This window comes from Pleurodeles waltl, chromosome 8 (assembly GCF_031143425.1).
Source record: "Pleurodeles waltl isolate 20211129_DDA chromosome 8, aPleWal1.hap1.20221129, whole genome shotgun sequence".
Classification (NCBI taxonomy): domain Eukaryota; kingdom Metazoa; phylum Chordata; class Amphibia; order Caudata; family Salamandridae; genus Pleurodeles; species Pleurodeles waltl.
The window spans coordinates 736,912,744-736,940,003 of record NC_090447.1 but is presented as its reverse complement, the minus strand read 5'-3'; the positions used below and the strand labels follow the sequence as shown (position 1 = coordinate 736,940,003).

The 27,260-nt window shown below is 42.0% G+C and overlaps 1 protein-coding gene across 5 annotated transcripts in view; it reads right to left on the bottom strand.

The window, feature by feature from the left end:
- Nucleotides 1-27,260, bottom strand: part of ARL13B (ARF like GTPase 13B) — a 518,943-nt gene that overhangs the window by 272,426 nt on the left and 219,257 nt on the right. For all 5 annotated transcript variants that reach the window (XM_069204925.1, XM_069204929.1, XM_069204926.1 and 2 more), the window contains one exon: nt 23,225-23,474. In XM_069204925.1, coding sequence (XP_069061026.1) covers nt 23,225-23,474 — 250 coding nt within the window. The remainder of the gene's footprint in view (nt 1-23,224; nt 23,475-27,260) is intronic.

Genomic DNA, 27,260 nt, shown 5'->3' with positions numbered 1-27,260 from the left:
ATTGGTGTTAAGGGATGCATTGAAGGCCTAGTTGGCAAGATTACTGCAGTTGGGTGTGATAAGAGGATGTGGAATTGTCCGAATGGTTGAGTCCATTGGTGTTGGCGCGGAAACCCAATGGCAGAATTAGAATGTGTGTGGATTTTAACAATGAGATATGGATTGACAGACATCCTATTCCTAACATTAATGAGTTGTTAACCAACATTCAAGGTGGAAAGGTGTTTTCCACGCTGGATTTGTCCAATGCGTATCATCAAATCTTGTTACATTCTGAGTTAAGGCATCTCACCTCTTGTATTACACCTGATGGGGCATTTAGATTTTTGCGAATGCCATTCGGGTTGGCGTCTGCTTCGGCAGTGTTCCAGAGGGTAATGCAGAGCTTGTTGGGAAATGTTAAGATTGTAAAGTTCTTTCAAGATGATGTGTTAGTGTGGGCAGAAAATGTGGAAGAACATAACAACTTGTTAAGAAGGGTATGCTCGATTCTGGAGGAAGCTGGTTTGATGGTCGAGATGGAAAAGTGCAAGTTTGAATGCGGTACAGTAGAGTACCTGGGGCATACTGTGTCTGGAGATGGTATAAAGCCAAGAGTTGATTTAATGGAGGCAATTGTAAAGGCACCAAACCCTGTGGATAAGGATCAATTGAGATCATTTTTGGACTTGGCTGAATATTATGCAAAGTTTGTAAAGAACTTTGCTGACATTGCTCAACCACTACAGGCGTTAATGAAGACGAATCAGAAATTTGAGTGGTCTATAAAATGCCAACAAGAATTTGATACTTTAAAGTGCAAAATCATCAAAGCAGTCGAATTGAAACCATTTGTAACAAATGACCGTATGATTATATCCACAGATGCGAGTATGTATGGCTTGGGCGCAGTGTTGATGCAAGTGAGGAAAGGGAAAGAGCATGTGATTGCGTTTGCATCAAGAACGCTTAGAGGTGCAGAAAGTACGTACTCTACAATTGAAAAAGAAGCTCTTGCCTGTTGGTGGGGGGTTCAACATTTTAGAAATTAAGTTTGGGGGAGAAGGTTTGAACTACGAACTGACCATAAGCCCTTGGTGGACATCTTTACAATGAAGGGTGCCAATCGCGCCTCCCCTCGGATTGCAAAATGGCTCTACAGATTGCAGGAATATGATTTTGTAATTGAGTATGTGCCGGGGATAGCATATGTGAATGCTGACAGTTTATCTAGATTACCAACTGAAGGAGTTGTGGGTGAAGAAGATGAAGATTGGATGGTGGTGGACATACAGGCTACTGAAACTAAAGCCATAGAAGAGAGTGTATGGAAAATGGAGATGAAAGAAGATGTGCAAATGAAATTGTTAAAGGATAATTTGGACAAACATTGGTGGGAGTTAAAGGAAGATGTGTTAGCTGTGTTGTCAGAGTTCAAGAGTGTGTGGTCAGAATTATCGGAACAAAATGGTGTTTTGAGAAGAGGTGACAGAGTAATTTGTACCGTGCAAGTTGAGAGAGAAAGTATTGGGGATTTTGCATGAAGGACATGGTGGAATGTCTGGCATGAAGAGGAAAGCTAGAGAGGATTTCTGGTGGCCGGGCATGGATCGTGAAGTTGAAAGGTTAGTTAGGAATTGTTTGTGTTGTGCATGCAGTGATAAAACACATGTTGAAAAAAGCACTCCTGTAATCCCTATACTGTTTCCTCGTGAGCCATGGCAGAAAGTGGGTATGGACGTGTGCGGTCTATTTGAATTGGATGGATGTGGTAAAATCTATGCGATCGTGATGATGGATTACCATTCCAAATGGCCAGAGGTCAGTCTAGTGCGTGATGTCAGATCGAGTATGATCATTGAATTTTGTGAAGAGTTATGGGAGGCGGGATGGTTACCCCGAGGTGTTGGTGACTGATAATGGTCCGCAATTTTTGTCTTGTGAGTTTAAAAATTATTTGGAGAACTGTGGTGTTAAGCATATCAAAACTGCTGTTTCACACCCCAAATGGATTAGTGGAAAGGTTTAACTGAGTACAGGGGGGTGTGCAAAATGGGTTGAATTGGAAGAAAGAAATTAAGGATAAGTTATGGAATTATCGCACCACTCCACATTTTCTTACTATGGAGACTCAGTTTAAGTTATTGAATGGGAGGAAACCTTGTACCAAAGTTGTGCCAGGGTGGATGGGCAAGGCTGGTAGTTTGAGTGTGAATGAGGGAAGACTGATGAGTTGTGTCGCAGAAAGGAAAGGGAAATATGAAGGCGGAGGGTTGGGTGGTGTGGTGGAACGTAATTTGGTGGTTGGTGATTGGGTGCGAACAAAAAATTGGGAAAAGACGAAGAAAGGCTTGTTCAAGTGGTCTGTGCCCAAACGCATAACGAATGTGAGTGGATATAGCGTGGTTTTGGAGGATGGAAGAAGATGGAATGTGGATAGTGTGGTGAAATGTAATGAGGTGGAAGTAAGAAGGTGGAGGCATGTTGCGTGTGAGCGTGGTAAAGTAGAGAGGGGAACGGTGTTGGTGGAAAAGGCAAAAAGAGTTGTGAAAGACCTGATTATTTGAAGGATTGTGCAACGTTTATAGTCAGCTAGAGTCTGAAATTTATTCCATGGGTAATATTTCGTTTCAATCTATATGTTTGGAAGTTTCGTTTATTGTGACTATCAGTTACTGTATTTTATTTTGTTAGGGGAGGGAGATATGTTGGGTTATGTTGTAGAATGTTTGACATGAAATGTATTGCTAAGCAGCGGGGTGGAATGTAGAGATGTGGGAGATTGTGAGAAGTGACAGTTAGCTGCTGGAACTGCCAGGGTTGGTACCATCTTGCTGATTGGAAAATAAACCTTTGAAAAAGAAGATCAGGATGGTGTCTTTTTCAAGAAGAAGGAAGAGACAATTCCCGTTTTCCATGATTTGAAGTGCAACTGTAATTAAGCTTTGTGACCTGCCTTTCAACCTTGCAGCTGGCTCTGATAGCATGCACTGTCACGTCGGAAATCAACTGTAAAAACGTATTACAGTTCAGTATCTACGTCAGTTCTGAACTACAAATGACTAGAGATGTCACAAGTCGACAGTAATAAGAAAATTAGAGACATACATTTATACCGGTTTTGCAGTATCCCATTTATTATGTTAGGTACAAGAATCACATTTTGCTTTAAAAGTTGAAGCTCTACGTTGTACTAAAATTGAGGAGCAAGTCAGAATGCCAAGGCAGATAAATAGACGGTGATCAGGAAAGTGGCGAGTGCTGAACATGCATTAAAAAAAAAACTTTTTGGGGCATTACCTACCCCGTCCTCACCGTCAGTGCAAATTATAGCTGTAAAATACATACCCATCAGGGTCTCCAGTAACTTGAAAAGCACTATAAGGTCTACCCTATCAAAGTGGCAAATGGACAAACATATTCAACACTAAAGACTGTGAGGCATACAGCAGAGAACGGAAGGGGTGAACTTACCACTAGGCAAAACTCACACTATATTCAAAAGGTTCCAGTGGCTTTGAGCTGGCCATGTATACCTTCAAAACATTAGGACACTACAGCAGGTTCATGACCTTTATGCCCCAGCTTGGAAAGAGGGAACACAGTGATCACTTAAACCAAAAAACAAAGATGGGAGATTGGTTGTAGTGGCTAGATTAACAGCAATAATCAATGTCTTGTTTACAAGCACAGCAACAGTTGCATGTTTAAATCCAACAGGTAACATATTCCTCTTCAATCAACAATTTATGATTTCCTTAGCCCCTTCATATATATATATAAAAGCACTTGAGAGCAATATCACACGTAGGGCCACAGATAACCTTTAAGGAGTCTAAATCTCTAGGGAATATTTTAACATCCACCTTTCTGGATACAAGTACAAAAGGTTTTGGTTGACCAAAAAGGCCTTTGGTTTTCACAAATGCCACTCTTGTAAATCATGCCAATATGGCTTAGATTTCAAAGGTTCTATACCTATTCGGGAAAATATCACATGTAGTACTGACTACGTGGTCTATGCTCTGAAATGTGGATGTAATATATTATACTTAGGCAGTACTACCAAGAAGTTAAAAGTTAGGATCCTCCAACATATGAGAGCAATTGTAAACAGCGATAGGAGCTACCCGCTGGTGGTCCACTTTGAGAAGTACCATGCTCGATCCTCAAATACCCTTGCATATTTTGGTATAAAACATATTAGGATACACCCAAGAGGAGGGGATAGGGAGAAAACACTATGAAGGGAGGAATCCAGACATATTGTTGTTGGGAACTGATGCTCCATATGGACATAATTTGGATGCTGAACTTGATGTACATCTATGATGATATTGCCCTATGTGTAATGGACAGGCCACCTCAATGTGATAGCTCTTACTCCATGGCACTGTATTGCTCGACTTGGATCTCCCAGACCACTCAATTGAAGGTATAACCGGCTTTTGGCACTATCTTGCTTAATCTGTACCATCCTGACTATTAACATTGCAGTATCTGATTCTCAGCACTTCATTGCATGATTTTCAAGGTCGTAGACACTTTAATTTCAAAGTTCTTGACCTTGTTCACTTTATTGCATGAATTGCACTATTTTGGTCACTTTTGCACTAACACACTTTGCTCTGGACACTTTATTGCGTGATTTGCACTATTCTTGACATTTTAGTATCGATCTACCCGTTCTTCCGCACTCTAGTGCCTGATAGTACTTTTTGGAGCACTTTAGTGCAAATGTATTTAATTGTTGGTATAAATATTTTGACCTGCAATTCCAGGAAAAATAGTCATATTGGAATGTACTGAACATTATATAATATATAAAGAGATACCAATTTGGGACAGGCGTGCCATGAATGATGGGATATACATGTACCTATTATATGGAGTTGTCGCTCTTAATCATCATAGCCCATGGCACTGGAAGGGAACTGAATGTAGTCCTCTCATTTGTATTCTAATTGTTCATACCAGCACATTAGCACTTTAGTTTGCTGTGATTGACACTAGTATTCCATTTTATGTTTAGCATGAGCACCTTCGAATGTACATGGATACAAGAGTTTTGTAATCTGAACTCCTAATATTATTGATTTGAACTATAATATGTAGTAATGTTTTGATGGGCAATATAGTCCTATATGATCTGGGATTCTATTATTTTCTCATTCGGGATTGTTCATGGAGAACTATATTAATGTGCAAAACCCTCAGAATCGGATCAGTTTTATTGAAATATACATAATGAGTCAAAACGGAGGGTGCAACATTTATTTTAGCAAATGGATGCAAAACACAAGGAATATGAAGTATAAGAATGTCAACTACATTAATGGATTAAGTGTCAGCTAACTGTTTGTTGCTAAATCGCACCACCAGGAGTAAAAATGGTGGATGTAGTGGTACGTGATTTCAATCGTGATAGCAATCAACACAGTTCTAGTGTTTGGGGTTGGTAAAATGGATGAAGGACAGTATAAATGGAGCCTATTGGGAGTTTCCGTGAGGCCTTGTTGAAGGTGTAGCCGAAACACATAGGGCGTTTACTTTTCTTTTGAATTTGTTTCGTAATTTGTTCAACCTAAATATCACAATGCCCAAAGATGAACAATAATAAAAGTTTTGAGTTGGAAAGGGAGCCGTTTGTTCTTGTGCCGCTGTGGAAATGATAGATATATAGATATCTCTCTCTCTCTATATATATATATATATATATATATATATATATATATATATATATATATATATATATATCTATATATATATATATATATATATATATCTCTCTATATATATATATATATAGATATATATATATATATATATATATATATATATATATATATATATATAGATATCTCTCTATATATGTATCAATGACCCCATCCCGACCAGTTTGTTGCAGTTTCACATGGCAGCGGTGTTGTCCACGAACACCTGAACTAGCCTTCTCTTGATCGAAGAGAGGCAGGCTTTTAATGGCACTCAAATCACCCACAGCTCCAACAGGTTGATATGGGGCAAGGACTCCACCAGAGACCAGAATTCTCTAATCTACACCTCCCCCAGATGGCCGTCGCAACCCATGAGTGGCGCATATGTCACTACAGTCCTTTCTGGATGGTAGAGGGGTCTGCCGCTGGACCCAACAGCGGTTCGTCAACCACCAGTGCAGGTCTTTTTGCTGTTACCCTTTGAGATCTGCACCATGTCGAAGAGATTTCCCAGATGCTGTCCAGACTGGGACCTCACACTGCAGAGCTCGCATGAGCTAATGGGCATGTGTTACCAGCAGGATGAAGGAGGCCACAAGGCCCAACAGCCTCAGAGTCAGTCTCACCAAAATCCTGGGCAGAGGCTGGAACAACTGAATTATAGCTTGAATATCCTGGACTTGCCATCTGGGAGGAAAGGCCCAAAACTTCGATGCGCACAGAACACGTTTGATGAAAGGGAGCGTATGAGAGGGAGTGAGGTGTGACTTTGGCATACAGACAGTGAGCCTCCAGTGAGTGTAGGAAGTCCGTCGCAATCTGGTGGTGGGAGGTGACTGCCTAGGGCAAGCCTGCCTTCAACAGCCAATTGTCGAGGAAGGTGAAGACTGGAACCCCTGACCTCCGCAGATGTCCTGCAACCACTGACATCACCTTGCTGAACACCCGAAGGGAGCTGGTAAGGACAAAGTGCAGCACAGTGAACTGATAATGCTTGTGGCCTACTGTGATCTTCAGGTAACACCTGTTGGCAGGCAGGACGGAGATGTGGAAATAGGCATTCTGCAAGTCCAGTGCGACCATCCAGTCTCCCGGGTCGAGGGTGGATAGGACCTGAGCCTACATGAGCATTCTGAACTTCTTCTTCAGGAAGAAGTTGAGAAGGTGTAGGCCCAGAATAGGGCAGAGCCCTTCATTCTTTTTAAGCACCATAAAGTAGTGAGAATGGCACCCAATATCTACTTCTTATGCCGGCACCCTCTTGATGACTCCTTTGGTCAAAAGAGCTAGTAGTTTCCTGACAGAGGAAGGAGAGATAGTCCTCCGTCATACTGGCATGAGAAGGTGGCATTGGAGGGGCGGGGGTGTGGTCAGAAAGGGGATGGAGTAGCCCCTCTAGGCGATTTGAAGGACCCACTTGTCTGATGTTATGGACTGCCAGTGGTGCATGTGATGGTGAATCCTACCTACCACTGGGAGCCCGCACTGGTATGAGGGCAAATTAAAGGGGCTTAAGGACAGCGTCTGCCAAGGAGGCGTTGACTGGCCTGACCTCTGGCTGGTGGTCCCTCGTGGTCTGTGGGAGTGCCAGGATAGTGAAAAAGAATATTCTCTTGCCAATGGTGTCCATCCTTTTGAACTCCCTATCTAGTGGAGTGGGAGGGAACACACCCGGATTGATTCAGGAGGTAGAGTCTTGGACTACCAATCTCTCTGGGGTGAGGTGCTGGGTGGGGAAACTGAGACTCCCGGGCGGGAACAATGGCAGCAGGAAATTGTCCTATGCAGAGGCTCGCCTGTGCAAGGCTTGGACCAGGCCCTAAGTAGGACATCTGTAAAGGCTTCACTGAAAGGGAGTATAGGTTTGGAGGGATAACTCCTGGCTCCTGCACCTCCATTAAAACATTCATTGTGACTGCCATCAAAGGCAACTGAAGGTCCAGGACCTCAGCCACCCTCCACACCAGCATTGCAAAGGAGACTTCCTCCTCCATAGTCACAGTGGGAGAAGAGACCAGGCCCATGTCTAGTGAGATGTCTAACCCACTGGCATCCGCCATTTCGTCCTTACAGTTGTCCTCTGGTTCATCTAGGGGGTGATGAAATGCATAAGGACCTTCAGAACCCTCTCAATGCCTATCATAAGAAAAAGGCTCTGACGCAGAAGGTATGGTCCCAGCTGGCTCCAGAATAGGCACTGGGCAATGCCAATCTGACCCTGGGAATTAATATTGGTGGGGGTGGGGGCTCAGAGGCACAGGGAGCAACAGCACTAAAGCGGGCTCCGTGGAAGGTCACAGTCTCAAGGGTGAAGTCACTCCTAATACAACACTGGATCCATTGGGGTCGACTTGTGCAGAGGATGAACCAGTTGGTGGGAATGCATTAGGGTCACCTTCCAAACCGATGGCACCTGAAGGCACTCCGGTAATGGTGGGGGCACCCAAATGTGAGCTGTATGGACTTATAACTCTGAGTTGGGCGGGGGTTGCTCCAGCTCAGTGAAACTCTGGGAGGCATGGAGCAGACCCAGGGACAGACTACATAGAGAACGAGGCTTAGAGCAGAGCCATTATTCTCATACCTCAGAGGACTTGCACAGGCGCAGAAAAGTCAAAGAACACTTCAACTTCTTTGACTTCTTGTAGGACTGACCTGATGATTTCAACTGGGATGACAAGAGTCGGGAGGGATCCGCAAGTGGTTCCGGGACCTTCTGTGCAACTTGGATCCAAAGCTTCCTGGGACCGTCTGACATTGAGTGTCGAGGAGCTTCAGAGAACTTTTCCCCAGCGCCATCGGGTTAATGGTGTGACAGTACTTGCAGGCCATGGAGTCGTGGTTTCGCTCCAAGTACCACAAACAAACCAAGCATCGCTCTGTCACAAACATCTGCCTGTGACAGGCACCACAGGGTTTAAAACCCGTTTTGCTTTGGGTGACACCCGTCGCACACTAGGAGAAAGTATTTCTCAAAAAAGTCTTTGATAAAATGTTGAAAACTACTCAGTCAAAAAGAAACTGGGGCTAGCTCTTCCAGATGTGCACTGACTGGCTCATAAAGAAAATAAATGATATCAGCGCCTTGGGTGGGGCCGATATAGGAACCGCGTACGTCACTTCTGATGCAAAGGACGTTAACCCAAACGACACCACGTACTGGCACACATGGATACTGCTCAAGAATTTTCAGATCCAGTCTGATACCCGTGGGAATTTCTAAGGTAAAGAATCTGCAGCTCTATCAGAGAAAAAAAGACCATTAGGTAAGCTACAATTAAAAAAAATCATCCATGGTCCAAGCTACCTATCACAGACCTGGTGCAGAACTTGAGGAAATCTGAGCCATCAACTGGATCTTTTTCAGTAGTTCATGACTATGCAAGATACACAAAATGGGTACAGTCTGCTATGGACAGAACCCTGCCCTAAACGGCCTTTAAAAATGGAAGCATTAGTTCTACCTCTCCATGGTATTCACCTGCTTTGAGGGAACCGAAACCGGGCTGTGAAAAAATGGAAAAGGATCTGGAAGAGGAACTATTCCATGGGCTGCATACACATTAAAGTGTGCCCTGAAGGATTATAAGAGGTGGTGTTCGCCTCTAAATCAGCCTTCATCACTGCTACATTTTGGAGGTAGAGAACTCAGCTAAGGAAACATTTGAGATTGTTCAGGTTTTTTTTTTCTCCCTAAATGTGCTGAAAACAAACTTGAGAATTCTCAGGAGGTGGCAGACAGAGTGAAATCTTCTGAAGAAGGTATCCATCATCTTGAAATCTTTGTCCCCCGCCTAGGGACCTCTGTAACCTAGGGTTAGGAGCAGAAATGTTTATGTGTTACTGGGATAGGAAGGAAGGCGGATGGCTTCTCGAAGATGATAGTAGTGTCCTCAGTACCCGTCTGAGACAGCGGGAGATGATAACTCTTTATAAATTTATGTCTATTGCTTCTGTTGTGAACTTAGTATTTCCATTGGATCCCCTGCCTCCTCCCTCATTGGGCCTTTAATATTGGAGATCTGTAATAATTCCTTAAAGAGTGTACTGGTTCCTGGTGACTGGAAAAAAGCCCAGGAAGTGCCTTTACTGAAAATATGCTAATGCCAATCCTGTCAGTTTTTTTTTTTTTTTTTTTTTTAACCAATCTCACAGTTGCCGTTTGCCGGGAAAATACTGGAGAAACATGTGAACCAACTCCTGTCTAAATGAATAGCTAACAAACACATTTTTGATGCAATTCAGTCAGGATTTCGGGCACGACAAAGCATAGAGACCTCCCAGTCAGCCATAATGGATGATCTTGGAATGCAGACTGATAAGTCAGATTGGTCTGCCTTGGTACTATTAGATCTGTTCAGAGGCAAGGCATTGGATTGATGTAGCTCTTACATAGATGACAGATCCCAGGCAGTAGTTTTACTGCCATTTATGTCTGCCCATAAGATCTTGAGGCATTGAGGTCCTCAGGGTACAGCACTCAGCCCCACCGCTGGTGAAACTCATTACATTTTTTGGTTGCAAGTTGATGAATTACGTGGATGATACACAGTTAATTAAGCATGGGGACAGAGGGAGGTCTTACTATCTAGCACTTTTTCAACTCCGTATGGCAGCAGTGTCAGAATGGTTGCAGACTAATTCTCTCAAATGTAACAAAGTCAAAACTGAGGTGCTGTAAAAAACAGTTGTATCCCAGATAGCTGCCATTGGATTTTTGGCCTAGCACCTGGTCGCCCTCAACAGCTAAAATGGTCAAAAATCTGGGAATTTGCCTGGAACTGGATCTTTCCCTTATGAGACAGGTAAAGCATGTTGCAGCAACTTACTTTTTACTCCTAAAGTTGCTCAGGAACATTCTACATTTTCTTCCTAAGGCTGTCCTTCAAGGGGTGATCCAGATAACCATACGTAGTCTCCTTGACTACTGTAGCTCCTTTTCTAGGGCTAGACTATGCAGAGGGCACAAAATGCCACGGCCATGCTGGTGCTAGGGTTTCTCCGATTCTCCTACACATAGGAGGACCTGAAATCCATGCACAGGCTTCCTGTGGAAAACAGGTTTATTTTTTAAATCCTTCTGCCTGGTGTTTAACCCCTTTGATGCTGCCCCTCCCCCTCCCCAGTGGCGAGCCCTTGTTTGGCTATTTGGGCTGGTTCGTGCTTAGGCCCCCATAACCTTTTGTGCACATAAGCTATCCACGCCACATTTGCGCCTTTTTTTCTAACAGTCTCAGGATTGTAAAGGTACCCAGCGTTTGTGGGTTCCCCTGGAGGACACCAAAAAATTTGCCAAAGTACAGCTAAAATCTGTGTTTTACAAAAAAATGGGAAAGTACAGCTAAAATCTGTGGGTTTTTTTAAAAATGGGAAAGTACCTGTTTTTTTCCCTGCAAAAGGCATCAACAAAGGGTTTGCAGTGCTAAAATCATCATCTTCTCTGCTCTCAGGAACAGGCAGACTTGAATCAGAAAACCATATTTTTCAACACAGTTTTGGCATTTTACTGGGACATACCCCATTTTTACTATTTGTTGTGCTTTTAGCCTCCTTCCTGTTAGTGACAGAACTGGGTGTGAAAGCAATTGTGGATCCTGGACAGCTAAACATTTCTGAAAATAGACTAAATACTGAATTCAGCAAGGGGTCATTGTGTATATCCTTCAAGGTTTTCCTACAGAAAATAATAACTGAAATAAAAAAATATTGAAATTGACATTTCTGTCCACGTTTTCTTCTGTAATTTTCTTCAGCTATGGCAGATTTTTGAAAGCAATATACCGTTACGTCTGCTGGTCTCTTCTGGTTGCAGGTATATAGGGCTTGTAGGTTCATCAAGAACCCTAGGTACCCAGAGCCAATAAATGAGCTTCACCTTGCAATTGGTTTTCATTGTATACCAGGTATACAGCAATTAATTTGGTAAAACAAAGATCCTTTGTATTTCCAAAATGGGCACAAGATAAGAAGTTTAGAAACAGTGGTTATTTGCACATCCCAGTTTGTGAATTACAGGGCATTTCTCAAAATGACTTATTTCTTACACATTGCCTTACATTTGGAAGGCGAAAACGTAGAGAAAAACAATTGGCAATAACACTTGTTCTTCCATTCTGTGTTCCTCCAAGTCTCCCGATAAAAATGGTACCTCACTTGTGTGGATAGGCCTAGTGCCCGTGAGAGGAAACGCCCCAAAACGCAACATGGACACATCACATTTTCCCAAAGAAAACTGACCTGTTTTTTGCAAAGTGCCTAGCTCTGGATTTTGGGCTGTACCTCAGCCGGCACCTAGGGAAACCTACCAAACCTATACATTTATGGAAAGTAGACACCGAGGGGAATCCAGGATGGGGTGACTTGTGGGGCTCTGACTGGTTCTGTCACCAATAATCCTTTGCAAACCTTAAAATTGGGCTAAAACACTCACATTTCGGTGCTGCAATGTTCCAGAATCTTAGGGGAGCCACAAACTTCCTTCCACCCAGCATTCCCTTAAGTCTCCCAATAAAAATGGTAGCTCACTTGTGTGGGCAGACCTCGTACCCGTGGTAGGAAATGCCCCAAAACACAACGTGGACACATCACATTTTCCCAAAGTGCATTTTGGCCTGTAGCTCAGCCGGCACCTAGAGAAACCTACCATACATTTATGGAAAGTGACTTGTGGGGCTCTCACCAGGTTCTGTCACTCCGGATCCTTTGCAAACCTCAAAATTTGGCTTAAAAAAAAACACATTTGCTGCACATTTTGGCGATGAAAAGTTCTGGAATCTTAAGGGAGCCATACATTTTTTTTTTTTCACCCAGCATTCCCCCAAGTCTCCCGATAAAAATGGTAATTCACTTGTGTGGGTAGGCCTAGTGCCCGTGTCAGGAATGGATCACACACCGGTCAATGTTAGTCCTTATATGAGGGCAATTGTTGACCTTAAGGAGATCCATTCCTGACGTAGGCACTAGGTACAGGCACTCAAGTGGGGTGCCATTTTTATCAGGACAGGTGGGGAAACACTGGGTGGTACGAATTTTGTGGATCCCAGCATATTCCTGTAGTTTGTGTGACAGAAATGCAAGAAAAAAAAATAGAGTTTTTATTCAACATTTCACTTTTGCACGGTATTCTGGGTAAGAAAACTTTGGGGAATCCACACCTCCGTGGACTTCTCCGCCTGTTTATTTTCCAGAAATGTCTAGGTTTGGTAGGTTTCCCTACAAGGCCGCCGAGCCCAGGAGCAAAAACACAGGTGCCTGCCTTACAAAACCAGGTTGTTTTGTGATAGAAAATTTTGATGTCTCCAAAATACGATTTGGGCATTTGAATTCTGGGCTGAACTAAATTGGGGAGCTCCCAAGAGAGCACTCTCTCTGTGCTTGCTGCCGCATCCACCTGCTCTCTGGGTTAGGCTAACCAGCTATTGTCCCGCTGAACAGACTATGCTTGCAAAGGGACAGTACGGCTGTCCTCATCACCTCCCTCAGAATCACTGGAAAAAGAGTTATTGGATGGGACTCCTCCGACTGAAAAATCACTCACAGAGTCTGCGCCACTGTCCTATCCCTCAGATGATGTCTCAGTATCTGCAGTCATCCAACGAGACACCACCTCTGCTACTGGATAAACTGTCCCTTTAAAACACTACATAGACAGTCTCAAAATTGCTGATGGGTGTGCGTGTGATGCGTGCAACAGTAAAGGTCACCTTACATTCGCTTCTTCCCTCAATCAGCATGTTCTCTCAAGACACTCAAAAAAACAAAAAAGACACACTATTACTTCACCTTGTCACATACAAATTGTCAGTCTTTAGCACCTCTGGCGCCCATTCAAACAATCATTATTGGTACCCCCACTCACATGACCACCTCCTCGGATTCCCTCTCTACCACCCAGCAAAAGTGCCCTTCATCTCTCCATACCCCCCCCGCACATACATTTAATTTGTATTATAGCGCAGGTAATGGCTGGCTTTACTAATCCACTCAGCTATTCACATAAAATACAAATTTGATCTTTGCAGTAGGCATATAAACCTTCTGGGCTACTTTATGGCATCAAAACTGCCACTGGATAAAATTCAGATCCTTTTCTAGCGGAAATATAATCACAAGAGTTAGCTTGACTTTTTTATTGCTCCCTAAAAGCTACGGTTGAAACGTGTTAGTTGGAGTATGTGCATTGCTTTGAAGACGCGAGCTGCGAGACAACTGGTGGCGAATATATATATATATATGTGTGTGTGTGTGTATATGTAAAGAGATCACTTTTATATGCAGGTATAGTTTCCCTGGGGGCCGATCGCAGCCCCCAGGGAAACCACACACGCACGGACAAAAGTGATCTCCATATATATATATACATATATCTAGAGCTATATCTAGATATATATATATATATACATATATATATATCCAAACAAAATTGCCAAAGCCTCAGTTTCAGAAACATCTGAGCATTTATTCTCAGTTGAAATGGCAGCAATCTTAAAATCCTGACGCGTTTCGGCTGAATGCCTTGATCACAGGTGAGTGGTTCAAAGTGCACACAACACAGGTGTTTATCAATCAAATGTCACGTGACCCTGTAGTAGTAAAATACATCTCCCATAATGCACTGATAATGTTTCAGTAATGATGCAATGCACTGTAGCTTAGTATATAATCCTGCTTCATAGTGTCCAAAAGCCACAGTCATATTTCACAGTTGTAACAGTGCATACAGTTTGTAAAGAGTAAATGAAATGGCCACGAGCTTAATAGTTTTCATTTGTTCATGTGAATCACTTAAAAATATCACTCGTTGCTGCTGCCAAAAATTATATTTGTAATGCAAGGAAATCTATAAACTGCAGAAAGAGAGGTAAAACCTCTCCCTCATCCCTTTCTCACCTCCGTGTTCAAATTATTCTGGTAAAATACCTTGTGTTGAACGGAGACAAGCAGGTCATGGCTTTGGCAATTTTGTTTGGACTTTAAATATGGGTTTCTCCGCCCTTGAAAGCTGAAGCTGCCCTGCAGGGTTGGGGGCCCCTGTCTGGAGGTCATTGTTGGAAACATATATATATATATATATATATATATATAAATATATTGATCTTTATATATCGATCTAAATGGAAAATATCACTTACCCAGTGTACATCTGTTCGTGGCATGTAGTGTTGCAGATTCACATGCTATGCATATCTCGCCATCTAGTGTTGGGCTCTGAGTGTTACAGGTTGTTTTTCTTAAAATAAGTTTTTTTTTTTTTTCCCCCGCAAGTCACGGGATCAAGTGACTCCTCCTCTCGTTGATACGGCACATGGGCATCGACTCCTTTGTTAGATTTTTTTCCCACAGAAGGGTGAAGGAAGTAGTGAAAGATTGTGTATGTACAACTATAGAGTTATAAGAAGTAAATAAGATGTTCATGCAAAAAAAAATAAAAATATATATATATATATATATATATATATATATATATATATATATATATATATATATATATATATACATATATACATATACATATGTACAAGTGAGTACTACAACGATTACAGGCTCCTGGGGAGGAAGAAGGGTGCATGTGAATCTGCAGCACTACATGCCACGAACAGATATACACTGGGTAAGTGACATTTTCCGTTCGATGGCTTGTGTAGCTGCAGATACACATGCGTTGGATATACTAAAAATCAGTTCTCCTCCCAAATATGCGGTGGTTAGCCTGTAGGAGTTAAAGTGGTTTGAAATAGTGTCTTTAACACTGCTTGTCCAACAGTAGCTTGTTGTCTAGATAACACATCTACACAGTAATGCTTTGTGAATATATGTGGTGTGGACCATGTGGCAGCTTTGCATATATCTGCCATTGGTATATTTCCTAAGAATGCCATGGATGCCCCCTTTTTTCTAGTGGAATGTGCTTTTGGAGTCACTAATAGCTGCCTTTTTGCCTTAAGGTAGAATGTTTGAATACATTTTACGATCCATCAAGCTAATCCTTGTTTTGAAATGGGATTACCTTGATAGGTTTGTTGAAAAGCAATGAAAAGCTGTTTAGTTTTCCTAAAGTCTTTTGTTCTGTCTACATAATACATTAGAGATCTTTTAAGATCAAGAGTGTGTAGAGCACTTTCAGCAGTAGAGTCTGGCTGTGGAAAGAAGACCGGCAATTCCACTGACTGACCAATTAGAAAAGGTGAAACCACTTTAGGCAAACATTTTGGATTTGTCCTAAGTACTACTTTGTGTTTGTGTACTTGAAAGAAGGGTTCTTCTAGAGTAAATGCTTGAATTTCACTTACTCTTCTCAATGTAGTAATTGCTACTAAGAAAGCAACTTTCCATGTGAGAAATTGAATAGCACAAGAGTGCATGGGTTCGAATGGGGGACCCATAAGTCTTGTGGGCACAATATTAAGATTCCATGCAGGAACTGGTAGATTTCTGGGTGGAATAATGCGTCTAAGTCCCTCCATAAATGCTTTTATGACAGGCACTCTAAAGAGAGAGCTATGTTGTATTTTTTGTAGGTAGCCTGATATGGCCGTTAGATGAATCTTAATAGAGGAAAAAACAAGATTTGCTTTTTGTAAATAAAGCAAATAGCACACAATATCTTGTACTGATGCTTTAAGTGGATCTATATTTTTAGGTTGACAGTAGTAAACAAATTGTTTCCATTTATTTGCATAGCATTGTCTGGTCGTTGGTTTACGTGTTTGTTTTAGAACGTTCATACATTCTAACGGAAGTTGTAAATATCCAAACTCTATGACTCCAGCAGCCAAATTGCTAATTGAGCACACTGGGATTGGGATGCCTGATTTGACCTATGTTCTGAGTTAACAGGTCTGGTCTGTTGGGACGCTTGTGATGGGGCACTACTGACAGATCTAGGAGTGTTGTGTACCAGTGTTGGCGTGCCCACATGGGAGCTATGAGTATCGTGGTGAAAGAGGTGTGACGCATTTTGTTGACCAGAAACTGAATTAACGGGAGAGGGGGAAAAGCTTAAGCAAATATCCCTGACCAGTTGATCCATAGAGCATTGCCCTTAGACTGAGGGTGTGGGTTTCTGGATGTGAAGTTTTGGCATTTTGCGTTTTCGCTTGTTGCGAAAAGGTCTATGTTTGGTGTTCCCCACATCTGAAAGTAATATTGAAGTATCTGTGGGTGAATCTCCCACTCGTCCATTTGTTGCTGCGTTCTGCTTAGAAGGTCTGCTAGCTGGTTGTGTATTCCTGAGATATTTTCCACTAGTAGGTGAATGTGATTGTGAATTGCCCATTTCCATATTTTTTGAGCTAGAAGGGACAATTGGGATGAGTGTGTCCCCCCTTGTTTTTTTCAGATAATACATTGTTGTCAAGTTGTCTGTTTTTATTAAGACTGTTTTGTGTATGATCTGAGGTTGAAATGCTTTGATGGCTAAGGACACAGCTAATAATTCCAAATGGTTTATGTGGTAAGTTGATTGTTTTGAGTCCCATTCCCCTTGTATCGTTAGATTGTTGAGATGGGCCCCCCAACCTGTCACTGACGCATCCATTGTGATTATGGTCTGTGGCACTGGGTCTTGAAAGGACCACCCCTTTGTTAAGATGTTGTGATTCCACACCATTGCAGAGATTTGTAAGTTTGCCAATCTAACACTAGATCCAGTAACCGTCCCTGTGCCTGAGACAATTGTTGTGAGAGACACTGTTGCAGCGGTCTCATGTTTAGTTTTGCATTTGGTACTATTTCTATACATGATGCCATCATTCCCAATAGTTTCATGACATATCTTACTGTGTAAGTTTGGTTGACCTGCATTTGTGCTATAAGGTACCGAAAAGCTTGCATCCGCTGTGGATTTGGGTATGCTAATGCTGTTTGGGTATTGAGAATTGCACGCAGATAATGTTGAATTTGAGCTGGTTGAAAATGACATTTCTGGTAATTGATTGTGAACCCTATTGTGTGTAGGGTATCTATTGTATATTGTGTGTGTTGTTGGCATTGTAGAATGCTACTGGATTTTATTAACCAATCGTCTAGATAAGGGAAGACATGTATATAGTGTCTTCTGAGGTATGCCGCTACTACAGCTAGATATTTTGTGAACACTCTTGGTGCTGTTGTTATTCCAAAGGGTAGTACTTTGAATTGGTAGTGGCTGCCTGATATTACAAACCTTAGGTACTTGCGGTGAGCTGGATGTATGGGAATGTGGAAGTAAGCATCTTTTAGATTTAACACAGTCATGTAATCTTGTTTTTGTAGCAGGGGAATGACGTCCTGTAGAGTGAACATTTGACAATGTTCTGACAGGATATATATACATCTAGAATGGATCTGAGAGTATCGTCCTTTTTTGGTATAAGGAAGTATAGCAAGTATGCTCCAGTCCCTTGCTGTGAGATGGGTACCATTTCTATTGTCCCCTTGAGCAATAGAGATCGTACCTCTTTAGTAGAAAAGTGTGTTCTGGATTGGGTCCGTGAGAATGAGGGGGAATATTTGGTGGAGTGGAGGAGTTCAAGGCAATACCCATTGCGGATAATTGAGAGTACCCACTGATCTGTGGTGATGTTCTGCCAGTGAGAATGGAATTGTTGCAGTCTTCCTCCCACAGGAGACGTATGGGATTGTGGGATGTTTGGGAAGTCACTGTTTAGTGGGTGTGGAAGCACCCTTTGAGGCTGCAAATTTTCCTCTGGCCCCGAGATTGTGTCCTCTGTAAGAACCTCTAAATGACCCTCTTGAATAGTACTGCTGTGCTTGTTTTGGATGGGAGGTGGAAGCCTCTGCAGTTTGTGTTTTAAAACCTCCCCTAAACTGTTGTTTCCAAAAGAAACCCTGAAAAGGTGTGGTATAAAGGGCTCCCATGGCTTTTGCAGTATCAGAGTCTTTCCTGAGTTTTTCAATTGTAGTATCTACCTCTGGTCCGCAGAGATGCTGTTTATCAAATGGCATGTTAAGCACTGCCTGTTGTATTTCAGGTTTAAAACCTGGGGACCTTAACAATGCATGTTGTCTTGTTGTGTAGCCATTTTAGTTATAGCTTCTTGCACATTATTTTAACACACCAGGCCTGCCACTGTGCACTTTAACTTAGCAGCTTAGTCTATTATTTTAATAATAGCTATTTTGTGAACACTCTTGGTGCTGTTGATATTCCAAAGGGTAGTACTTTGAATTGGTAGTGGATGCCTGATATTACAAACCTTAGGTACTTGCGGTGAGCTGGATGTATGGGAATGTGGAAGTAAGCATCTTTTAGATTTAACGCGGTCATGTAATCTTGTTTTTGTAGCAGGGGAATGACGTCTTGTAGAGTGACCATGTGACAATGTTCTGACAGGATATGTAGATCTAGAATGAATCTGAGAGTACGGTCCTTTTTTGTTATAAGGAAGTATAGCAAGTATACTCCTGTCCCTTGCTGTGAGATGGGTACCATTTCTATTGTCCCCTTGAGCAATAGAGATCGTACCTCTTTAGTAGAACAGTGTGTTCTGGATTGAGTCAGTGAGAATGAGGCGGAATATTTGGTGTCTGCTTATTGCAGTACATGCTTTATTATCTAAGATGCAGTCGCTTCATTAAAACCTTATTGGAACATATACTGCCTCTGTTTGTCATTGTGCATGTGAGACTAATGTAACTGAGAGAAACGGATGAGACCTGAGTGACCACGGTTTCCCTGAGAAGTCAGTTATGTCATGAGCTCGGCTGCCCAATCATCCCCACCGTGGGGTGAAGATGAGGCACAGAGCAAAATCCGGATTGGTGCAACACGTGTCACCTGTAGTGGGTTAGACTCAGTCTCACACACCTCAGGGGATTCTGCCGCTCAAAATCCAGTAGTCTCATTAGAAGAATGAGAGCCTACGCGACAGTCTGATTGTGAGGCTGGTATTAATTCCTCTAGCTGCAGAGTCAGCTGCATCTAGAGCAGACCTAATCCGGTTATTTGTTATGGTCTGAACCTCTTCTACAATTTGCTGCACCCTCTTCTGGTGTTCTTTGGGTAGGTATTGCAAGAATTCTTGCATTTCATCCCAATGTGCCCTGTCGTATCTTGCCAACAGGGCTTGGGAATTGGCAATACACCATTGGTTGGCTGCCCGTTGCTGCCCTTTTTCCCCACAGCATCGAAGTTTCTGCTTTCTTTGTTAGGGGGTGGGGTATCCCCTGAAGACTAACTATTAGCACGCTTCCGGGCTGCACTGACCACAATAGAATCTGATGGTAGTTGTTGTGTAATGTAGATTGGATCTGTTGGTGCAGGCTTATATTTCTGGTCAATCCTTGGAGTTAGAACCCTAGCTTTAACTGGTTCTTTAAATATTTCCTCTGCGTGCCTAAGCATACCAGGAAGCATTGGTAAGCACTGGTATTGCTTATGGGTTGAGGATAGTGTATTAAAAAGAAAATCCTCTTCTAAAGGTTCTACATGCTTTTGGACCCCATGGTATGCAGCTGTCCTAGATATAACTTGGTTATAAACCATACTATCCTCTGGTGGGGATGGTTTAGTAGGGTAGAGATCTGGATCATTAGACGGTATAGGATCCGAATCGTACACATCCCATGGGTCTACAGTGTCTCCCTGTGAATAAGTATGGGAGTGTGATGGTGATGGCAGTGGTGGTGGAGTGATAGGTTGTGGTGATACAGAAAGCTGCGGTGAATGTGGCGGATAAAGCTAAAGAGGTGTCGGCTTTTCCTTCCACTTGAACATTTTTGCCAGTGGTGGGGCAGTATCAAGTCTCTTGAAATGCTAGCTTTCGTTTAGTCTGTGGAGGTGGAGAAGTAATAATTTCCCCAGTCTCTTTCTGGATTTGTATTCTTCTTTGCTTGCTGTCCATAACCTCCAAAATTGGTTGAATGTCAGATTTCTCTAATGGATGCTCAGAGGTTGGTTTTGTGCATTCAGAGGAATGTTCAATGGACATTTTGGGCACAAGTTTCATTCGGGCCGAAAGTCCTGTTTCTTCCATATAGCATGATGTTTTTGACTCCGAAGTGGATCCGAGGTGTTTTGGTCTCAAAGCTATTAGCCAAGGTTTCGGCTCTGAAGCCGAACACTTTATTTTGGGATCTGAAGTTTGTAGGTGTCGGCTCGGTTCGGAGGTTGAGGTTCGCATTGTCTTGCTCGACTCCGACACCGAAACAGGCGTGGTGTGTTTTGCCCTTTTTCGGCGGTCGGTTGACGATTGTTTTTTTTTCGGGTGGAACCATGGCTTGACAGCAGGGATGCACCCAAGGTCTTGCTGGATTTTTTTTTTTAAAGTGAGGTGTTGGGGCAGGTGTACTCACATACTATACCGCTGCAATTGGCTGGCTGTCGTCTTCTGATCCTTGTTCGGAGTCGGAATCTGGGATCGAAATTGGCATCTGTGCCTGCTCCTCTTCGAGGGTGTCGGTGGTGGACTCTGCGTGTTTCTACGCCATCTCCAGTCTTTGTGCCCTTCGATCGAGAAGTGTTTTCTTCGATCGAAACGAGCGACATGCTTCACAGGTTTCCTTACAATGTTCGGAGAAAGGCAGAGATTACAGACCAAATGCTGGTCAGTATACGGAAATTTAGCGTGGCACCGAGGACAGAATCGGAATGGAGTCCGATTCATCAGGCAATGGCGCAGTTGGCCCAGACAGGCCCAAGAAGGGTGCAATCACTTGAAAGGGCATTTTTTTTATCCCAACGGTACTATCTGATCGAGTGCAGAAGAAACCACGTTTGAACTAATACCGACGATATGAGAAAAGTTAATACAGAGTTTCCGAATCGAATGTCTCGGAGCAAGAGGGAACACGTCTGAACCCGACAGCAGAAACAAAACAATCTAACAAAGGATTCGATGCCCATGCGCACTATCACCGAGAGGAGGAGTCACTCGATCCTGTGACTCGGAAAAAAAAAAAGAAAAAAAAAAAAGACTTCTTCGAAGAAAAACAACTTGTAACACTCCAAGCCCAACATTAGATGGCGAGATTTGCATAGCATGTGTATCTGCAGCTACACATGCCATCGAACATATATATATATATATGTATATATATATATATATATATATATATATATTTTTTTTTTTTTTTTTTTTTTTTTTTTTTTTTAAAGCTGTATAGTTTCCCTGGGGTGTGGGGGGTTCTCGGGGTGATCGTGGGACCCAAGGAAACCATGCAGCTATTTTTTTTTGTAAACTGCCCCATAACCCTGCTCACGGGCGACCCCCTGTCAGTTTCATTTTTTTTTTTTTATCTTATTTTTTATTAATTTAATTTTTAACCCAGGGGGAGGGATGCGATAGCGCTACTGGCCGACGCACGCTCTGATGGGGTTAAAGCAGTTCAACATAGCGGTCCAAATTACTTGGTGCAGAAATTCAACAGCTATAATCCATCACATTTTCTACGCTCATCTCCACCTTAACTGTTTGCTTTGCTAAAGTATACATGTAGTCAGTCTTGTGGCAAAGTCTTCTCAGTTAAAGTGGCTAAGCTTTGGAATGAGCTTCCCAGCTTCCTGCACCTTGCCTCTCCCTTCCTCATTTTCAGCAAGGCTTTGAAGACATGGTTTTTTAAGAATAAATGTTTGCTTCAATTAATCCTAGTGGGATAGTAGTGCTGTTATTTTGCTCTAGTTGGCCTTCTTCTCATTGTGCTCCCTCTTTAGCTCAAGGATACCCCTCGGGGTGGACGATGTGCTTTGCAAATATAGCAACATAACATGTATGGATCAATAGTATTTCGAGTTTTATTACCCATTAACTAGACATGAGTCTATATGGAATGGAGACATAACAGAGATTTTCACTGCTCTTAGTAATGAGGCCATGTTAATAAAAAGAATATATAATACCTAACATGTAACAGTGTGATGCAGATGTAAATCACTCTCTGCTATACTAAATGATCTAATATGATCACATTCACTGTTAATGAAAGGATCTACATCTGACCCTGTCCCTGCAGAGCTGGATTTTTGCCATTAACATTTAAGGGCTCTAACACAGAATCTTCATATCTTTCCTCCCATCGAAGAGCCACCGATTGAGCAGTCCTTTGCTTCAAACGCATCTTTCATATTTAATTAAAATATGTTGCCCAAGAAAACTGAATATCTTGCTAAGCATCTGTGAATAATGTTAGAGTCACATTAGTTCTCTAGTAGTTCAATATTACTCGAAGTATCTAATTGTCAATAGGACTAAAATGTTCACCTCCACATAAGAGTGTAAACATTTGTAAAGAAGTCTCAGGGTTAGCATTCCTAGAGTCCAAATGTATGCAAGCATCTTCACCTAGATGTTCTTGTACTTGAAAAATACTCGCATGTACTGCAGTGTAGGTCAATATATTTTACATTCTTGCTCGTCACAAGCCAAAGTAAGGACATACTTTACAAAAAAACAAAAAAAACAAAACAATATTACATTTTGTACCAGGAACATTCTGTTTAGGGAAAGATGAGTTAATGATTAATAGTGATCAATCAATCGTTAACGAATAACACATTTTCATATGTAGTATATAAATTTGAAATTACGTACACCAATACAGGTTTTCCACATATCCTTGGGTGTCGCAGAACTTCAGTCATTGTCTCTTTTGTTTCTTCCATTCTCTCTAAATCACTAGAGTCCACAACAAAGATTACACCAAAAGACTCTGCATAATAGTTCTTCCAGATACCGCGTATTCGTTTCCCGCCACCAAGGTCAAAGATAGTGATTTCAAACCTTCCTTGCTTCAATTCAGTTTTTGAAAATCCAACAGTAGGAGTGACATCTACAGGGGACTCTGTTTAATATTTGGGGGAAAAAGTAACAGCAGTGAAACTTTAAAACAAAGATACATTTGGAATATTAATTTACCTCAGGCATGGTGTTTGATATTTTTCAAAACATAGGACAGTGAAAGGCTAATAGCATGTCCAATACAAATTTTGAGGGGTGGAGTAACAACACAAACTATATAAGGCAAACCACATTTTGGTTCATTACTATTTTTCCATTGAAATATACTTAATGTTCATGACACTCTCAATCCTTTACAGGCTAGGATTCGACAATGGCCACCATACGTATTAATGTCTGAACTCAGGCACTCTGTTCTTCATTATTATCCCACATTATTCTAGAGGGGTTTCAAATAACTAAAAGTTATCTACGTAGTCCTCTATTTGTTAAGCGCTTTTGGCTCTGAAACAATACTCTATGAATCCAAAGACACTCCACCCACATTATAATATGGCATCAACTGAAATAATGAATAGTGCAATCACAAACAATATGATATTGTGAAGGAAATTATTTTTAAAAAACTGGCTTTGCTGCTCCATGTACACTTGCAATTATCACTAAAGCAATTCAGGGAGGAAAAGAAAAAAACCTGCTTCACAATAAGGAATACATGGCAAACAAACCATCTAGATTAAATAGGTACAGTTACATGACCCATCCTAATATTAGATCAAACAACATAGTCATCACCATTCATTTAGCCGTAGATGCATTTCATCAGGTAGCAATCAAATATTTCAGGGTGAAATGCCACAGAGATGAGAGCAATTACACTAATGATACAGCAAAATCCAGCTGTAGAGGGGTTAACAGGCACACCTGAGTTACAGAACTAGTTCCAAAATTGTCTACATAATATGCACCAGTCAGAATAAAAAGCCCACATGGGAATGGTTAGCATAATGAAGAATGCCACCATGGAGGTGAATTTGAAGACTATAGATGAGTCTTGATTGTGACTTAAGTAACAGAATATTATAACTGGACCCAGGCACAATTTCCATTCTGCTGGTGTAATCTCAGTAATTTTGCTTTAAGCTTCATACACCAAATTGCCAAAATTAGGATATGGTGCAAAATAGTGCACCATTCATAGCAAAAATGTACTATGAGAGCATGGGAACAATGCTAATGACCAGAAAAGAGGAGCTGCTATTTGCGGCACTAGCGTTATTTTTTTAGAGGGAATTGAGCCCTTGCACCTAAAATGATTGTGGGTGCGTATTTCAAGCTATAATACAGCATAGTGAATGCCGGTTTTTCATTTCGTATAATTATGCATTATTTTCCTGAAATTTTGCGTAATTCTGCAGAAGCATATTAGGTGAATTTTGCACACTCAAAAGTAATCTTTGAATTAAGTTTAAAGTAGAATTAGATTAGTCCTGTTGCTAGTCACTTTCTGAAAGGAAAATGTTACTTACCCTGTAAGCATCTGTTCGTGGCATGTGTGCTGTAGATTCACATGCTCTGCGTACTTCCGCCAAATAGTGCTGGGTCCAGATGTGCGCAAGATGTTTTTCTTTGAAGAAGTCTTTCGAGTCATGAGGCAAAGTGACTCCTCCTCTTGGTGATCATGTGCATGGGCATCGACTCCATTGTAAGACCGTCTTCCCACAGGCAGGTGAGAATGGAGGGTGAGTAAGCATCAGTAAAGAGATGTCCAAGCAAAAAATAAAAAAGCCCTAGGAAGGAACTGCAGCGGTCACAGGTGTCCAGGGAGGAGGACGGACACATGTGAATCTACATTACTACAAGCCACAAACATATGCTTACAGGGTAACATTTCCCGTTTGAGGCATGTGTGTGCTCTGCATTGACTGTGAAGCAGTGCCCTTCAGAAAGTGGTGGCTAACCTGTAGGTGTTGCAGTTGTTTGAAAAAAGGGTATGTAGCACTGCCTGTCCTACATGTGCTTGTTGGCGTGCTAACACATTGACACAATAATGTTTAGTGAAAGTGTGTGGTGTAGACCATGTAGCTGCTTTACAAATTTCAGCTATTGGGATATTGCCCAAAAAAGTCATAGAAGCTCCTATCTCACACGGAGAATGTGCTCTAGGGGGTTGTGGGCAAAGTTAATTTAGCTTTGATGTAATATGTCTGAATGCATTTAATTATCCATCTATAAATGCCTGATTTAGATATGGGCTTTCTTTTGTGAGGTGGCGAAAAGGAAAGCAACAAAGAGTTGTTTGGTTTTATGAAACTCGTTAGCTATGTCAATATAATACATTAGAGCTCTTTTTAGGTCGAGCGTGCAAGCACTCATTCAAGCACTTGCCTTTCAAAAATCACTTGAAATCATCGGTAAATGCTTCAAGTTTGCCCAGTTTTTAGGCTGTTTTTGTCACGCCTTGCAGACTGCCCCTGTTACATGGATTATTCCACAACTGCCGATACACTTCAGTGTGGGCAAACTATTTATTTTTATCTCTCCCCTTCGTGTTGCACGGCGGCCATGGCGCTCACATCGTGAACATACACAATAGGGTGAACTCATTTGTGGTTTGGGAGCGCAGGTCACATTGTTTACAGTCACAGAGAGGAGGAGTCACTTGATCCCATGACTCAAAAAGCTTCTTCGAAGAGAAAAAAAAAGGTGTCCCACTCCTGACCAACACTAGATGGTGAGCTCATGCAAAGCATGTGTATCTGCAGTCACACATGCCCTTGAACACATTTCTCCCCAAAACCAAAGTGGCGGAGGGTAAGGGAGATAAAGCTCCAATCCACCAGGTCAAACACTTTCTCAGCATCCAACGCCAGAAGCACTGCCGGATCGGTTTCGTTTGTTTTTTTGATCAGGTGGATCACCAGTCTTAAATTATTGTGGGTTTGCTGTCCCTTGATGAATCTGGATTGGTCCGGGTGGATCAAGTCAGGCCAACTGGTTAGCAAGTGTTTTAGTGTACAGTTTCACATATTTATTAATGTATGTAATCGGTTAGTAAGATGTACACTGGCTGGTAGGTTTCCCTGGTTTATGAATTACAGTTATCAGGGCTTCACCCATCGAGGGAGGTCACCTCCAGAGTTTTGGCTATATGGTTAAACAGGGTAGTAAAATTTGGCTCCAGATCCTAGATAAACGTCTTAAAACTGAGAAGTAAACCAGTCGGGTCCCAGGGCTTTGTGCAATTTGAGGGAGTCTATTCCATCCTAACCCTCCTCTACAGTAATGGGTCCATCATAGAGTTCTTGCTGCATCCTAGGGTTCTTGCTGCATAGATGTCATTCCAGGGAGAGGTCCTTCTGGAAGACACTGTAATTGTAGTGAATCTGTGGTAGAACCAGCAGTGTAGAGCGTTCTGTAAAAAGAGCGAAACACTCCTACTGTACCATCTTCGGTGTGGAGCATCTCTCCATCTAACCCTTGGATAGGGCCTATATATTCCTTTTCCTGCTTAGCCCGAAGCTGTGTAGCCAAGTGGGTGCCTACCTAATTGCCATTTTCATAGGTGCAGTGGGGACAATTCAGCCCTGTTTGTGTAAATGGTGTTAAGCTTACCCAAATATCTGTCACCTTATGATGAAGAGTCAAAGTTTGGATGTCCTTGTGTGACTGTTCAGTCTGCTGATTCTCCTTTTCTAGCTCTAGACTCTCATTGGATTTCTGTTGGGTAAGAGTAGTCTAAAGTGAGATGCATTTGCCCCGTATAACTGTCTTAAAGGCGTCCAAGGTCATAGATAGATTAGTATCTTGTGTGTTGTTTAAATGGAAATATCTTCTAGCTCATTTACGGGTTGCGGGAAAAACCACCTGTGGAAGGAGGAGTTCTGGG